We start from the raw sequence: 14,908 nt of genomic DNA, 5'->3' as shown, positions 1-14,908 counted from the left end.
TTCAGAGACCTTGCACAGTCACAGACGATTCAGGCGCTTCTCCTCATGCCCTGCAGAACCCCCCTGCAGCGGGTGACCGCCCCTCCCGATTTACGCCCTGTGCCTGGCGCGGCTCATGGCGGGCAGGTGGCACAGACACCCGCCCTGGAGCAAACCGCTGCCGGGCGGACCCTCCCCCGCGGCAGCACCGCAGCCCGGCGCGGCACCGTCAGCGAGGAGCGAGAAGGGAACCGCTGCCACAGAGCGGCCCCGGGCGAGCCCGGCTCTCCCGCCCCGCGGCCCGGCTCCCGGTCGCGCCCGGCGGGCAGGGTGAGCAACTCCGCCCGCCCCGGCAGGCGCCAGGCTGCGTCCCGGGGCCGCCTGAGCGCTGTCCGTCGAGACAGGCCGCGGAGCACCCCCCGCCGCAGGGCCCGTCAGGCGTCGGGCGGGGGCCGCGGAGGGGCGGAGCCGCGCGGGCGGCGGGTCCGGCTGCCGAGCCTGTCATGGCGACGGGGGCCGCGGAGGAGGCGCGGAGCCAGGCCTCTCTGCGGCGCCGGCTGCAGAGCTCGCAGGAGGCGCAGCACCGCCAAGCGGTGCTGGTGCGGAAGCTGCAGGCGAAGGTGAGGAGCGGCGGCGCCCGCCCGGGGGGAGCTGCCCGGGGCCGGGCCGCCGTGGCGGGGCCGGGCTGCCCGGGCCGCCCGCGCCGCGCTGAGAGGGGACCGGGCGGCGGAGATGGCGGGGGCGAACGCGCGGCCCCAGCGGGGCCCTCCTCGGGGCCCTCCCCGGCGCTGCCGCGGGCGGGACGACGCCGAGCCCGGGGCTCGGGGGGCCCCGGGAGCCGCCCGGCCCGGCCCGGCCCGCCCAGGCGCGCTGGGCGCCGGGCGCTGCCGCTGTGCCCCTGCCGCGCCTCTCGCTGGGTCGTTTCCGTACTCGGAGAAAGAGGCCTGGCGTGCGAACCCTTTCTCCGGCCCCGCTAGCAGGGGGCTGTCCCGCGGCAGGGGTCGGGCCGGCGGGGGTGGCTTTGGGCGGCCCCGGGCAGAGGCGGGCAGCTCTGGCCGGGTTCGCCCGGGGCGCAGGAGCGGCGGCAGCGAGGAGGGTGCCAGAGCCGGGCGGGGGGTCGGGGCAGGGGGGTCCTGCCCGGCCCGGTGCCCGACGGCGGGCACGGCGCTGCTGTCGGGTCCTCCTGCTTCTCTTGCCCGTGCTCGCCTTCTGCAGCTGAACGGAACTCCGCGTTCTGCAGCAGGCCTGGGGTCAGAACTGGCTTTGCTTGCTACGTACTGAAAAGCAATTCGGAAAACTCCTTTCTCCAACTTCAGTGACCCACTGGCCGCCTAGCCCGTTGCTTTGGGGTGCGTGGTGGCCGTAGGCCAGGCATGGCTGCCTAAGCCTGTCTCATCACTCTGCTTGCCATCGCTGTCTTAGGATGGGCAGAGCGCGCTACGCGTAAAAGAAACCCTGTCTCACTTTCTTTAATATTAGATAAGGTGAAGCTTCTCTATATCGTAACGACTTCTTGTTGACTGTATCAGCAGCACTGTGAGATGTACTGTGCTTGGGCTGTAAAGACTCAGAGAGAAGCTAATGCAGGAGGAGCCGAGGCTGTCAGAAGCTGCATTCGCTCATCTTCATCCTATGTATCCATCTAGGTACTGCAGTACCGGACCTGGTGTCGAGAGTTGGAGCAGCGGCTGGAAGCAGGAGGGGTGAGTGTGCAGGTTGCTATCTAAAGATAGTGTACGTAGCATTCGTTAACGCAGACACAAAGCTCCCCAAAGCAACGACAGAAGAACACAAGATTCTGCTACCCAAGGGTTTAAAGAAGCGCTGCAAGTTTGCCCATCAGTGTTTTGTCCAGTGGCCATTCTTAGAGCAGCCAGTAGTCCCAGAAATGCCAGTCCAGAAAACCCCATCAAGAAGGATTTTAGTTTTGTGAGAGAGTGCTTTATTGCTGGAGTAACATTTTGTCCGGGGTCTCAGGAGAGGGCTGTACTGCCTGTTGGATTATATGGCTGTCTCTGAAGAAGAATCGGTTGGAAGGCAAGAATGCTGGCGTTCGACACAGAGAGCTGGCTCTGTGCTTTTCTTGCTGCTTCACGGCTAAAGTAAACCTAGGAAACGAAGGGTAGGAGAGCATTCCCAGGCTTCAGGTGGAAGTGAGCACTCGCGGTCATGAGCTGAGGATACCCAGCTGGGCGAGTGCAACCGTGGGAGACTGAGGAGGGCTACTCACATGGAGTAACACCCTTCCCCTCCCTTCCTCCCCGTAGACACGAGACCGTTATGCCTGGAAGAAGCCACAAGCTCCTGAGATGCCCAACAAATGGAGGGAAAAGCGATGGATGCGAACAGTAGTGAAGGGAACCCAAGAATTTGACTAAACATTTCCTTTCTTCTTAAGGGATCCCTTCCGGCCAGGTGGGAAGCCCCAGAAGACCACAGCCTGGAGAAAGCACTGCTTCAGCTGGAAGAGGAGCAGCAAAGGTACAAGGGCGAAGCGTTCCCTCGTACTTGGTATCGTGGATGCTTGTGGAAGTGAGGGAAACCCTGTCAGTGCTACCTAGTCTCCCCAAGGGAAGCGGTTGGGCAAGCCGCTTTGAAAGGAGAAAGGTCCACAATCTGTTTTCTGTGGTGCAGTAGTAGTGTTGTGTGCTGAACGGCTCTGTTTTGAGCGGGGGGTGATTCCGGGTGACCCCCAAAGGTCCCTTTCCAGCCTAAATTATTCTATCGTTCAGTAGAGGAGCGACTCAGGACAATGCGAGAGAAAGGTGATGTGATCAAAAAGCAAGGAGAAGCAAATGAGTTTGCCATCACAGAGAGACCTTAGTTAATCCCAGAAAGCACTTTTACTGCCTCTCAGTTTGACAACAAAGTCCGTGTTGAGGGAGCTGGCAAATCATGGGGATGCTGCTTGTGGATGGCAGTTGTTCAGTGACCTCGTTGCTGTTTCTCCCTGTCCAAGGTGCGAGAATCTGGCAGAAGTGAACACTCTCCTGCGGGAGCACCTCGATAAAGCGAATGAGGTTAACGCAGCCCTTAAAGAAGATGTTGGAAAACTGACGGCGGATTGGATGAGGGCCCGGGAGGAGCTGGAGTTGAAGGAGAGTGAATGGCGCAATGAACGTGAGGTAAGGATAGGCTACGGGAATGTCAGACGTGATGCCCGAGTGGAATGAGAATGCATGTTATTTCTGGCATGGAGAACTTGCTGTGTGAAAGTTGTGGCTCGGTTGAGGATGTGTTGGTGTTGACGCGCAGAAGACGGCTGTGAGGTGGAGGAGTGTCAGCAAATTGTGGTGATGGCAGATGCCCACCTGCTGTGACCATACTGCTCGGTCTCAAAGGCAAATGCTTGCTGTTGCTGGGCTCTGTAGGGCAGTCACACAGGACCGCTCGCCTTTTTAAGAGTTCTTAACTCTCGTCTAGAGCAGTGGAGACCGCAGAGGTCTGTGTGTTTTCAGATTTGGAGTAGGAAACAGAAGATCAAGACAGGCCTCCCTTACCAACAGCCTGTTGTAAGCAAATCTGACCCTGGTCTTGGAGGGGCTTGTTTTTGTCTTCCTCCACCAAGACCGTTAGACACCTCTGCAAGGCGAGGTGATGAATCGTGATCAGTTTGCTTTGCTGATACCGCTCCTGCAGGAGAAGTGTGGATGTTCCCTTCTTTGAAGTCAGGTGGCAAGTCACTGAGGATGCTTCTGTGGTGCCTCTTCAGTCCCTGATGCCCCTGCTGGAATCGTTATGAAAGGAGACCTGGCGATGGTGGTTGTACTCTCTCGTATCTGAAAGACTTGTACAGTGACAGCGAAGGCTGAATTGGCATTTCTTTTTGTCTTTGCACGTTTAGCTTTATGACAGCTACTTAAGGGGTGAACATAACCGTCTCCTCAGCCTATGGCGTCAGGTCGTAACCTTCCGCCGTCATTTCCTGGAAATGAAGACTGCCACTGACCGGTGAGTAGAGGCTAAGGCTAGATCTCTTGCAGAAAAAAAGTAGCTTCCCTTCACACCTGCCTCTTGAGCCTCGATGTTACGTTAGTTGCGGCTAAAGATATGATTTCTCCTTCGACAGGCGGAATCAATGCCATTAAGCGTGCTTTAGGCCATTTTCAGAATCGTTTTGTTTGACGCTGGTTTTCAGATAAAACTGAGGGGCTCGGGCTCTCAGCAGTGCAGAGGCCCTGAACAGATGGACTTGACTATGGTGATGTTTGGGCATGTTAACACGGACACAGGCATATGTGGACACATTGGAAGAGCCTCACCAAAGCTATGCACGCAGCGTGTAGAGCAGTCCTTTTAATAGCATGATTAAAATGTGCCTCAAATCTCACTGAGTTTCTTTTCCCACTGCTCCTGATGGAAAGATCACTCGTGAATATATATATTTTTTTTTTCTTCTCATTTCCAGCTTACATTTGTTCTGGTCAGTTTGTATGCGCTTATTCCTGTACCAACATTGTTGAGAGAAAGAATAGCCTCTCCACCTGCATTTATCCAATTTATTTTGCTTAGTTTGATACCTCTTTTTCTGATTGTTTTCTTGTTCTTGGGCTCTTTGAGGTTCCTTTCTCACAGTTGCCTTCTACACAAACAAAAATAGCGTAGCCTTAATAGTACATTCTTCTGGTGTCAGCATGCAATTTCCAGCTCTGGGTTACTGTGGGCCATTTATCTTATTTGATTATAAGCTTCCCTTAGTGGGAGAGTATGCCTGACCTAGTAGTTAATTCTTGTATTATTTGAGCGTTTTTGTTACAACACTCCCGGCTTATTCTTACACCACCTTCCTGAAACGTTTGTTATGTAGATATTGTCACGAGCCTCTTAGCAGTCCAAGTGCTGATAATAATAGGTCACTTAAGGCTGCTCCCCTAGGTGTAAAAGCTGGGGACCTTGGTAAAATCCCTTATGTCTATTAATGATAATTAGAGTTAATGTTAATAAGATAGAGCAGGAGCAACAATTAATCAGAGTAATTAGCGGTCCCTGAAGCCTTCTGGCTGTGCCATACATTTCTTCTTATCTCTGAGGAGAAAACAGACTCATTCCTCAACTATCCAGTAGGCTCACTGCTCAACTGTCAAGACGTGTCCTGATCCCAAAGTGTCAGATAAATGACAACGAATGATAACATCCCCAACGAAGATGTCACCTTTCCTGCCAGCTTTTACTGTTGGACGATTACGTGCTTCAGAAGTGAGTCAGCTGGTAAAGATGGTGGTGTGAACGTTATCTCTTTCTTTTTTCTTCTGCAGAGATTTGTCAGAGCTGAAGGCAGAGCAAATGAGGCTTTGTGGATCTATACTTGTAAACTGCTCCTGCCTAAACTCTGGTGTACAGCTCTGGGAGTCCGTCACTCTGGGCAGACCCGTCCTGAAGGCTCAGGCACAGCAGGAAGCCCAGGAACTAAGCCAGAAGACACGGGAAGCCATGTACTTACAGGTCAAGGGGGACCAGGAGAAGAAGGAGCTTCAAGACAGGTAAAGGTGTTTTACACTTTGCTATTACCAATATTATCTTTTGTGGCTGCCTCTTGGATTCATAGACGGGCTGTGTTCACGTTTAAAAGAGACCCATTCTGCACAGCCTTGTTTCTGTCCCTAGTCAAACTATTGCCTTCAACAGAAAGGACAGAAAAAACCGTCTGACTGACAGCAGCTCTTCTGAGTAAGACAAGACTGGAAAAGAGATGGCATATTACAATGTTTTTGCTGCTAACTGATTCTTGGTGATAAATTGAGACCAGTGTAAAGAGAGCTCTGTCTCTTGTACAGCCCTTTTGCTACCCAGGGCTGTGCTAAAGGGAGATGGGAGGAACTCGCCCAGGACCATCATAAGCAATGTAGCACCTCTGTCCTGACGATTCCCTTGCAAGACTGAGTGCAGAAAGCCTTTGGGGCAAGAAGTGCCATTTTGCAACATCAAGCCTATTAACCTGTAGAGGTGAACGCTGCCTTTGGTGTATTTTCTGGGTTGAACTTTCTGTGCTATGCTTCTGGGAGCTGCTTAGCTCTTGAACAGGTGATGGTGTGCAATGCTTTTGGAATGGCACGTGGACCTTCTCTTCTCAGGGTGATGGAGCTCTCAGCCTTGCTTGTACAGTCTCAGAAGCAGAACGAGGAGAAGGAGAAGACCATGAAAACTCTTAACGACACTGTGGAGATTCTGGTATGTTTTACCTTTATCTGGGAGATAGCCCCGTGTTTGCTCTCCAGCCCTAGCACAAAGAGGTGTGGCTTCCTCAAGAGAAGGAGTGGTAAAGATGCTAACTGTATGGGAACATCACGCACGTTGCCAAAATATTCCGTGTGTGTTTGGCACATGTGGAGTCTGTCCAGGTGCAGGCAGTGTCAGGGGAGCTGCAGACAGTTCAGATGTTTTCCTCAGGGGGGCTGCACCAATGCTATTCTGCCTGTGACTTGAAGTCTCTAGGGATCAGAGTTCCTTGGAATTGACAGCTTCAGAGCAGTCTCTAAAAACTAGCTGTTGGTCTTTCTCTTCTTAGTTTTAGCGAAGAAGAAATGGAAGATGTGTGGGAAGGAGTATACTGGAATCGCTCGGGCTGAGGCTTATTGGCATGAGAATGCTACTGAGGATGGGAATGCTACAGAGGGGAGCAGCTCTTCCCTGCCCACCCTTTCCTTATTCTGTTTGCAGGAGGCAAGCTGCTTAGAGAAAGAATATGAAGCTTCATTGACTAAAAGTGCCAAAGAGGAGAATCTTTCCCTCCAAAAGCTGATAAAAGATATAACTGAGGTGAGTACAGAGTTGGGACCGCATCCCTGTAAATTGGATTTAGAAGTACTTGAGGAAGGCAACAGACTAGCCCAGGGAATAGATCTATATGTTGTATGCTGTCTATGTTAACTGCTACTGGCTGTTGAATTTTTATACCACTTTTCTGACCTAAAACCTGTCGTAACTTCCGAGTTGGCTGTCCTGCGACACTTAGCTGAGTCACTGGAAGTTTCAGTACCTTTGCCTTCGCCCGCTAAGGTCTCTCTTGGACTGTGCTTTCTGAGTTGGCTACTTGACATTTGTCTTCCAGTGTTGCCTGGGGGCTTCCCCCACCCTCCTTGAGCAATGACTCTGTTGTTCTTCCGATTTTTATAAAAGGTGACTGACTCAGTCGATGCACTTCACTCCACATTCACTGACCATTATCTCCCCAGAATCGCAACTGGTCTCACTGTTCAGGGGTGATTTTAACTTAGTACTAAACTTCACCCTGTGGAGGGGGGTTTAATCATCAGATCTTTTACACAGCCTCTCAAAGTCAGTTCTTTCCCCTTATGTAGTCATTTTTATCCTCTTGTGCTACTGCTCAGAGTAATTATAAACATTAGCTTTTTCACTGCAGTTTTCCAGTATTCATCAGCTTCCTTCTTCCCTGGGCAGCGTTAGTGTTTCCTTTCATTGCTGTTGCCAGTGTTGATCTGGTGCTCGTGTATGTGGCTCTAAGAAGCTGAAGGAGACCAAAATCATTCCTGAGGGCTTCAAGAAACTGAGCGTTCAGGCAGCCTCCAGCCACTTCACCCTTGTTTCTTCTTGTTTATAGAAGCTGTTTTCAGAAATCCCTGGAGTACTTGTGGCCACAGGGACAAAACTTCTTTGTTGGCTGAGGAAATGAGAGCATTGAGTTTTTAATGGCTCTAGGGTGAAGTGGGGGAAAAAGGAGAAATAGAGAAAGCAAGCCCAGTAGGATGAGCAGAGTAACAGCTTGATGTGGTCTTTCAGGTGGTGTTAGATGACAGTGACAGCACGGTCAGCGTTATCTGCACTGACAGTTCCCAGCATGCAGCGTCTGGCAACATCCTCTCTCGTCTGAGCTCCGTTGGTGCAGAGCATGCCTTTGTATTGGTTCAGGAAGCGCTGGCAAGGAGGCGAGGAGCAACACAGGTGAGAATTTCTGCTTGTCTTCACCACTGGCCACAGGCTCAGCTGCTAATGCCTCACTTAGCTTGAAACCTTTCCCTTGACTTAGCCAGGTTAGCCAGTTCTTTCTAGCCTTCCCACTCTTGGTACCGTGTTGCCTTGCCAGTCTCACCAGCTCTGTGTTCTGCTGCTTTTCTCTCCTTGACCTCCATCCCCTCATCACAGCTTTTGCCTTCAGGTGAGCTGCCTCTCTGCTTGCTGCTTCTGCCAGGTACCTGGAGCCATCTTCCCTGCTCCTTACTGCTTGTTTGTGCTCTTTCCCTGCCCGTTCCTTGCAGGCCCTAAAAGAAGAGCTTTCTGCCAGGCAGGACTCTATCAATTTCCTGCAGCACCAGCACAGACAGCAGGAAGAGAAGTGCAGGAAGCTGCAGCAAAGGCTTGAGCACCTGGAGGAGGAATGCAAGACGTCCAGCAGCCAGCGGCAGCACCTCCAGTCTCTGGCAGAAGCACTCAGAAGGTGAGTGTTTCCTCCTTCTGCATTCTAGAGGCAATCTGCTTCCAGTCCTGGGAGTTCAGAGGTGTTATGGGCAAGGACTCGCCTGCCCTGCCACGTGTATGCCTCTGTTTGGCACTTCAGCGTCCTCCTGTCACTGCTTTTCATGCTCTACTGGGAGTCCTAAGGCTGCCTTGGAGATTCAGAGCGATGTCGGAATACAAGGCGCCTCCCTCTCGACATGCTGCTTCTCTGAATTCGGTTCTTTGGGTGCCCTTTCCTAGCCACTGCTTCTCACTGAATGAAGGCAAAAGCCTGCCTTCCTTTCTCTTTCCCTCTTCAGTTACCTTGTGAGGGGAAGAGCAAGTTCTTCCTTCCCGTGCTCCCCACAACTCCATCCTGGAATGATGAAAACGGGGTCCGTGACTCTTCAGGCCTCATCATTCTTCTAACTGAGCCTTGTCTCTGCAGTGACTGTGCAAGCCTCGAGAAAACCAGGGAAGAGCTGCAGCAGCAGCTTGATGTAGCGGAGCAAGAAGCCTCGCGTCTGCGTCAAAGTAACGCTGAACTGCAGCTGAAGGAAGATTCAGCCCAGGGGGAAAAGGTGGAGCAGCACCAGACGATGGAGAGAGCGCGTCGTGACCAGGAGCTCCTGTGAGCGTTAACGCTTTCTCTGGGCAGGGGTGGGCGTTGCTGGACTTTAGGAGGCCCACCGTAAAAGGAGGAGTTTTGCACTTGTAGCATAGAAGGGTGAAGGGAGCAATGGGCAGGTCTAGCTACCTGCTGACATACAGCATAGCTGCCTCCTTGTGCTTTCTTTATGACCCTTTAAAAAAATCATTCCAAAGCTGACCAGAGTAGTTGATGACAGGCATAAGCTGAAACAAGAGAGGTTCAGACTGGATTTGAGGAGAACAAAAAATTGAACCGTGAAGGCCATCATGCAGCAGAACAGGTTGCTCAGAGAGGTGGTGCAGATTCCATCCCTGGACATTTGGAAGACCCAACGGGATAGAGCCTTGAGCAACCTGGACTGATCCCAGAGCTGACCCCAGCTGCTCTGAGCTGAAGATTGGGCTAGAGGCCTCCTGGGGTCCCTGCCAGCCTGAATCATGCTGTGATCCTATGATTATTGGATTGGAAATTCATCCCCATCTCCTCCCCCAACAGATTGCAGGCTCTTCTGTTTTTTCACTGCTGAAGGCAAGAGTGATTGTGGGAATATTAATTTGGACCTCAAAAGACTCTCTTACAAGACTTTCCAAAGTTCTTCTTTGGGTATCCAATGTACCAAAAAGAAGAGAGAGAACTCTCAGGCAGGAAGCTGTTAAGCTGAGAGTACCTGAACTTTTTGGAAACGTTCTGTGATTTCTGGAAGCTTGTTGTACTCTCTCAGCGACGAATGTTTCGCCTCCCTCAATGACAGAGAGTGATGCAGCTCTAGTCAGGAAATTCCAGCATTCTTTAGGTGTAAATAGAAAGCTGTTGGAAGTCATTCAAACTGTCATATCTGGGACATAGTATGTACTCTTGGTTTCGGAATTGAGAATGTTTTGACATACAAACTTGTTTGTCTTTCCCCTTCTCATAGACTGAAGGACTTGGCTGCACTTGAGGGACAACATTCATTGTTACAGAGTGAGTTGGTGGTCGCAAGAGAGGCCCTGGAGGAATCGCACCTTCAGAGGGATCTGCTGCAGCAAGAGAAACATGAGCTTAGCGTGGCACTGGAGAAGGTATGGTCACCCTATTCCTAGGTAGGACCTGTGATAGCACGACCACCGCAGATGCTGTTTCTGGTAGTAGAAGACAGGGACAGTGTTGTTCTCCTTCTTGGAAAATGGTGGTCCGACCACACAGGCTCTTTGGGCTTAGTCCCCACGTGCTCATTGGGAGCGCTGAGCGGGGAGTATGTCAGAGACACACAGGGGATGGGGAGTTGCTGCTTGAAGTCAGGGATTTTCCTGCCTTTGTGTCATGTTGTTCTTTTGTCTCTTCAGGCAGAGCAGTCAGTAGCAGAGTTGGCAGGGGCTCAGAATAAGCTGAGTACTGAAATAGCTGATCTACGCGTTGCAACAGCGAACATGAGCAGTGTCAATGAAGCTCTTGCATTGGATAAAGTGCAACTGAACAAACTTGTGCTGCAGGTGAGCAGAGTTGCCAAAGGTCTTGCCAGCGGTGCGTCTCCAGCTGCTGCTGCTTTTCAGTGTGAATGAAAATACTGATGGTATGACTGACCGAATATGGAAATGTTCCTTTTCCTGTCCAAGCCAAACCTTCTTGCTAGTAAATCTTACTGTCTTTTCTTTCCTCTGTGCTTCTGTGATTGTAGCTGGAGCAAGAGAATGAAGTTCTGTCAGGTAAAGTGGACGAGATGGAGAGAGCAAAGGTCTCTGACCAGGAGAAGCTGAACCTGTGTAAAAGAACAAAGGAAGAGCTCTGCGCAGAGAAAGCCCACCTGGAGCAGCTGCTGAGGAAAGCAGAGGAGCAGCAGGAAGGGCTGCGGGTAGAGCTGAGGATACTGGCAGAGGAGAAGGAGGAAATGCAAGAGAAACTCAGTGAGGTGAGACCAAAAACCTGCTGCTGCTGGGTGGGCATTTGGCTGCTTGGCTCAGTGAAGCTGTATCTGTTGGATTCTGCAGTGTTTTTGTCAAGGAGGCACTTGGTAGTGCTGGAGGTCAGAAGGCTTTGTTTACTTCTTTTTGGAAGCGTGTTGATGCCTTGCAGAGCTGTTCTGCAATTCTCTGAGTTTTCCTCTGCTTCTACAGGTTCTTCCACCTGTCTGTGTTGGCCTCTTTTTTGGCTTTTGATAAGCTGCAAAGAGATGATTGTGTTGTCCTTGAATCTGCGTGGGGCTACTACTCTCACATGCGGCAAAAGAAACAAACTGTGGAGCTCTGAATCCTTTTTCTGAGGCAAAAAACAGGGCTGCACGTTTCTATTTATGTTTTTTGTTGTGAAGTCTGCAACTCTCAAAACTCCATTTGTTTGAGCCTAGAGAGCGGGACAAAGCTGCAAGTCAATGTCTGCTGTCTTGTGCCGCTAAGAATGGGAATGACATCTTGAAATCGTTGAAATTGTATTTTAAGATGTACATGCAACTTTGTGGCTGGAAAGCTGCCTGGGGGAAAAGGACCTGGGGGTGTTGGTCGACAGCCGGCTGAACGTGAGCCGGCAGCGTGCCCAGGTGGCCAAGAAGGCCAACGGCATCCTGGCCTGTATCAGAAATAGTGTGGCCAGCAGGACTAGGGCAGTGATCATCCCCCTGTACTCGGCACTGGTGAGGCCGCACCTCGAATCCTGTGTTCAGTTTTGGGCCCCTCCCTACATGAAGGACATTGAGGTGCTGGAGCACGTCCAAAGAAGAGCAGCGAAGCTGGTGAAGGGTCTGGAGAACAAGTCCTATGAGGAGCGGGTGAGGGAACTGGCGTTGTTTAGCCTGGAGAGAAGGAGGCTCAGGGGAGACCTTACCGCTCTCTACAAGTACCTGAAAGGAGGTTGTAGCGAGGTGGGGGTTGGTCTCTTTTCCCAAGTAACAAGTGATAGGACGAGAGGGAACGGCCTCAAGTTGTGCCACAGAAGTTTAGATTGGATGTTCGGAACAGTTTCTTCACGGAAAGGGTTGTCAAGCATTGAACAGGCTGCCCAGGGAAGTGGTTAAATACCCTGGCGGTATTTAAAGGATGTGTAGATGTAGCATTTAGGGACATGGTTTAGTGGTGGACTTGGCAGTGTTGGGTTTACGGTTGGACTCGATGATCTTAAAGGTCTTCTCCAACCTCAATGATTCTGTGATTCTATGAATTGTTAGAGCCTCTTTAGGCTTTGAGGAAGAAGATGAGAAAGAGGGGATCACACAAGACTCTCCATTCCGGACTGATTTCGGTACCCTGGAAAAAGAGCTTGGGAGGATCATTTCACTGGAGGAGACTAGGGAGTTTGTCATCATTTAAATGTCAGTTTCATAATGTACAATCTTGGGTATTATGGGATAACTTTGAGAGAATTGTTGGTTTCTGATGGTCTATTCTCTGTCGGACGGTCTTAGTTTTGGAGTACGTGGTATGTTTGGGAAATACCCAGCAGAGGTGTTATACTGAAGAAAAAAGCTAAAAAATCACGGTTAATCTTCAAGCTTGAATACCAGCAAGGTATATTAGACAACTTCTTTGCGTAAGACAAGTCAACAGTATTGTTGGCATGAACTACTCTACAAACAGAGTCTACCATCTCTTTGGCCACATCAGCCAGACTTTCGTAAATCACGGAATGACACGGCTCACCGCAAGGGCTGTTGCCCTGCCAAGCATCACCTCATTGCATCCAACTGCTTTACACACTGGAGTAGGTGGCACTTTGAAAACACGTAGTCTGGGGTACGTACGTTTGTCGTGAAGGAGCTGTCTGGCCCCAGGCAAGGGCCTTACACATCACTTCCAAGTTAACAGCGCCAGCGCCTTCCGGCAGCCCAGGGTACTAGTGCGGTATGGAGCAGATGCCCTTGCCCTTTCAGCCCCCAGTACAGGATCTCTGTCTCCTCTAGCTGATGGAGAAGTGGCACCGGCTGGCTCTGCAGAGAGCTCCAGAGAAAGGACTCTAACTGTATTTTGTCCCGCTTTCAGGTTTACCGCCAGCAAGAGTCGGCTAGCAGTGGTCTGGAGCAGTTGCGCCAGGAGTCCTCTCGCCAAGGGCATGCACTGGCCAAGGTGTCCAAAGAGAAGGAATTCCTGGTGCACGAGAAGGCTGCCCTAGAGGTGCGACTGGCAGCCATGGAGCGGGACAGAGAAGGCCTTTCAGAGCAGCTGGCAGAGGCCAGGTAAAGGCAGGGAGGAGACCCTAGGCAGGACGTTATTTAATGTCTGTAATCATTACACGAGGATTTATTGCATCCTGTGTGCTTTTCCAATGTTTTCACTGTCCATGGACAGAACATGGAAGAATCTCGAGCAACAAAAACCCAAGAGCGTACCATGATTGGAATGTTATTTTTCTGACAGTTAAAGCTAGCAAAGCTCTCCTGAGCCTTGGGCTCATGTTTATGCCCCCTTGCACATTCCTGTGTGAAGTCCAAAGCAAGCCACTTGGCTCTGGATTGGGTAATGATTAAACTGTGCAGGTGTTTACTGAAACCTGAAGTTTCTCTCTGGTTTTGGTTCCTTGTTCTGTGCATTTGAACATAGATCTTTCCTTATCAAGTAGTTTGACGTGGGATCTTCAGAATTCAAGGCTATTACACACGGACGTTGTGAGTAGGACAATGCCATTTAGGGTGCAGCTAGAGGCTCGTGCTGAAAATCTTGAGGGCCTTCTGTTTCTAAGCTAACTCTTGTTAAGTGTGGTGCAGGACGTGGGGTTGGTTACAGCAGCAGCAGGGAAACCTCTTTTGAATTCTACCCGTCTTCGGGGATTCTTGCCCATCACTGATGTCGGGGTCCTGTACTCCGTACCAAAGGCTGTTTAGAGACAGACGTCAGGGAGAAGTTATACAGGGAGGGAACAAGATTCTGTGCTTCTGCTGTATCAGGCTTCCAAGATCAAATGTGACAAGTGCTGCTTTTCCAAAAAAAAAAAAAAAAACCACCAGTAAAAGAAAGAAAAGTATCGAGATGTTTGTCCTCCTCTTAGGTGTTTTTTGGAAGACTCGTGAACTTGCAGAGCTGTACAAATAATGTTTTAGAGATTGTTTGTCATGCTTCGTCATGCTTCTTGACTTTTACACTTTACCACTCCAGAGTGTGTTGTTAGCAAGGCTGATAAACCCCCTTTTGACGCAGTGTGTTTCTTGACAGCTGCTGCTGCTGAGAGCTGCTGCTTCTGAGCTCCAGCTTCTCTTATGTGATCCAGCTGAATTATGTTTGGTCAATTATTGGGCTGTTATTAAATTATTAAATGTTCAGGTCCTCCTTCTGTTTTTTTAACAAGAAGGATAAATAATTTTTCTAGAAAGAGATAAATTAGTTATGAAGAACCTTTGGCAATAGATAATGAAAAATCAGCAACTGTTCTTGCCAGATGTTGTTCTCCAGAGGCTTTAGTTGTCACAGTCTTGGACTGTGACAGAACTTTTCTGTTCTGTTTGCGAGACTGACTTTGATTTATCCTTAAAATGGAGCATATTTACTTTGGACTGCCAGGGATTGGCATAATCAGAAATATGTGCTTGTTCTCCTTCTTGAAGATACATCCTCCATTGTCCATCAAAGTAGTGAAATCCTTCTGTTGTGGGTTTTATTGTCGTACCACTCTGGTGCCCCTTTACCCTGCAGGATGTTATCCTGATTGCATCCCGGTACTAGTGAGGCAGGGCTGTGTATTGTAGGAACCTGGCACACGGGACGCTGTGCTAGGTCAGGGAGGCAACTGCAGCTCCTGGTTCCAGAATCCCGTGTGTCATACGCAGCAGTTGGTTGAAGTCTATGGACTTGTTCAGATAAAATCTAGTTCTGATTTCTTACAAATGCTGCTACAAGCATGAGACTTTGCTATATCGTCTGATGTATTTCTTTAGTCCCTTTTAAATATAGGAGTCTGGAAAACTACCTACCTATACCTACACTATGA

At 50.4% G+C, this 14,908-nt stretch overlaps 1 protein-coding gene across 6 annotated transcripts in view; it reads left to right on the top strand.

Annotated features, from left to right (window-relative positions):
• The first annotated feature begins 441 nt into the window (after positions 1 to 441).
• The window catches only part of LOC142089593 (uncharacterized), a 29,169-nt gene continuing 14,702 nt past the window's right edge, over positions 442 to 14,908 (top strand). For 4 of the 6 annotated variants that reach the window (XM_075166250.1, XM_075166247.1, XM_075166248.1 and 1 more), the window contains exons 1-15: positions 442 to 599; positions 1,626 to 1,682; positions 2,378 to 2,460; positions 2,939 to 3,104; positions 3,824 to 3,930; positions 5,235 to 5,459; positions 6,051 to 6,147; positions 6,637 to 6,735; positions 7,717 to 7,878; positions 8,193 to 8,371; positions 8,819 to 9,001; positions 9,939 to 10,083; positions 10,348 to 10,494; positions 10,680 to 10,910; positions 12,970 to 13,163. In XM_075166250.1, the coding sequence (XP_075022351.1) occupies positions 483 to 599; positions 1,626 to 1,682; positions 2,378 to 2,460; positions 2,939 to 3,104; positions 3,824 to 3,930; positions 5,235 to 5,459; positions 6,051 to 6,147; positions 6,637 to 6,735; positions 7,717 to 7,878; positions 8,193 to 8,371; positions 8,819 to 9,001; positions 9,939 to 10,083; positions 10,348 to 10,494; positions 10,680 to 10,910; positions 12,970 to 13,163 (2,192 nt within the window). In that variant the 5' untranslated portion in view covers positions 442 to 482. Of the gene's footprint in view, positions 600 to 1,250; positions 1,329 to 1,625; positions 1,683 to 2,377; positions 2,461 to 2,938; positions 3,105 to 3,823; positions 3,931 to 5,234; positions 5,460 to 6,050; positions 6,148 to 6,636; positions 6,736 to 7,716; positions 7,879 to 8,192; positions 8,372 to 8,818; positions 9,002 to 9,938; positions 10,084 to 10,347; positions 10,495 to 10,679; positions 10,911 to 12,969; positions 13,164 to 14,908 lie in introns of those variants that run through there. The other 2 variants (XM_075166251.1, XM_075166249.1) reach the window with 2 other exon arrangements.

Source organism: Calonectris borealis, chromosome 17, assembly GCF_964195595.1.
Source record: "Calonectris borealis chromosome 17, bCalBor7.hap1.2, whole genome shotgun sequence".
Classification (NCBI taxonomy): Eukaryota; Metazoa; Chordata; class Aves; order Procellariiformes; family Procellariidae; genus Calonectris; species Calonectris borealis.
Note: the sequence above shows the minus strand (reverse complement) of the source record. Positions and strands in the feature narration are given on the sequence as shown.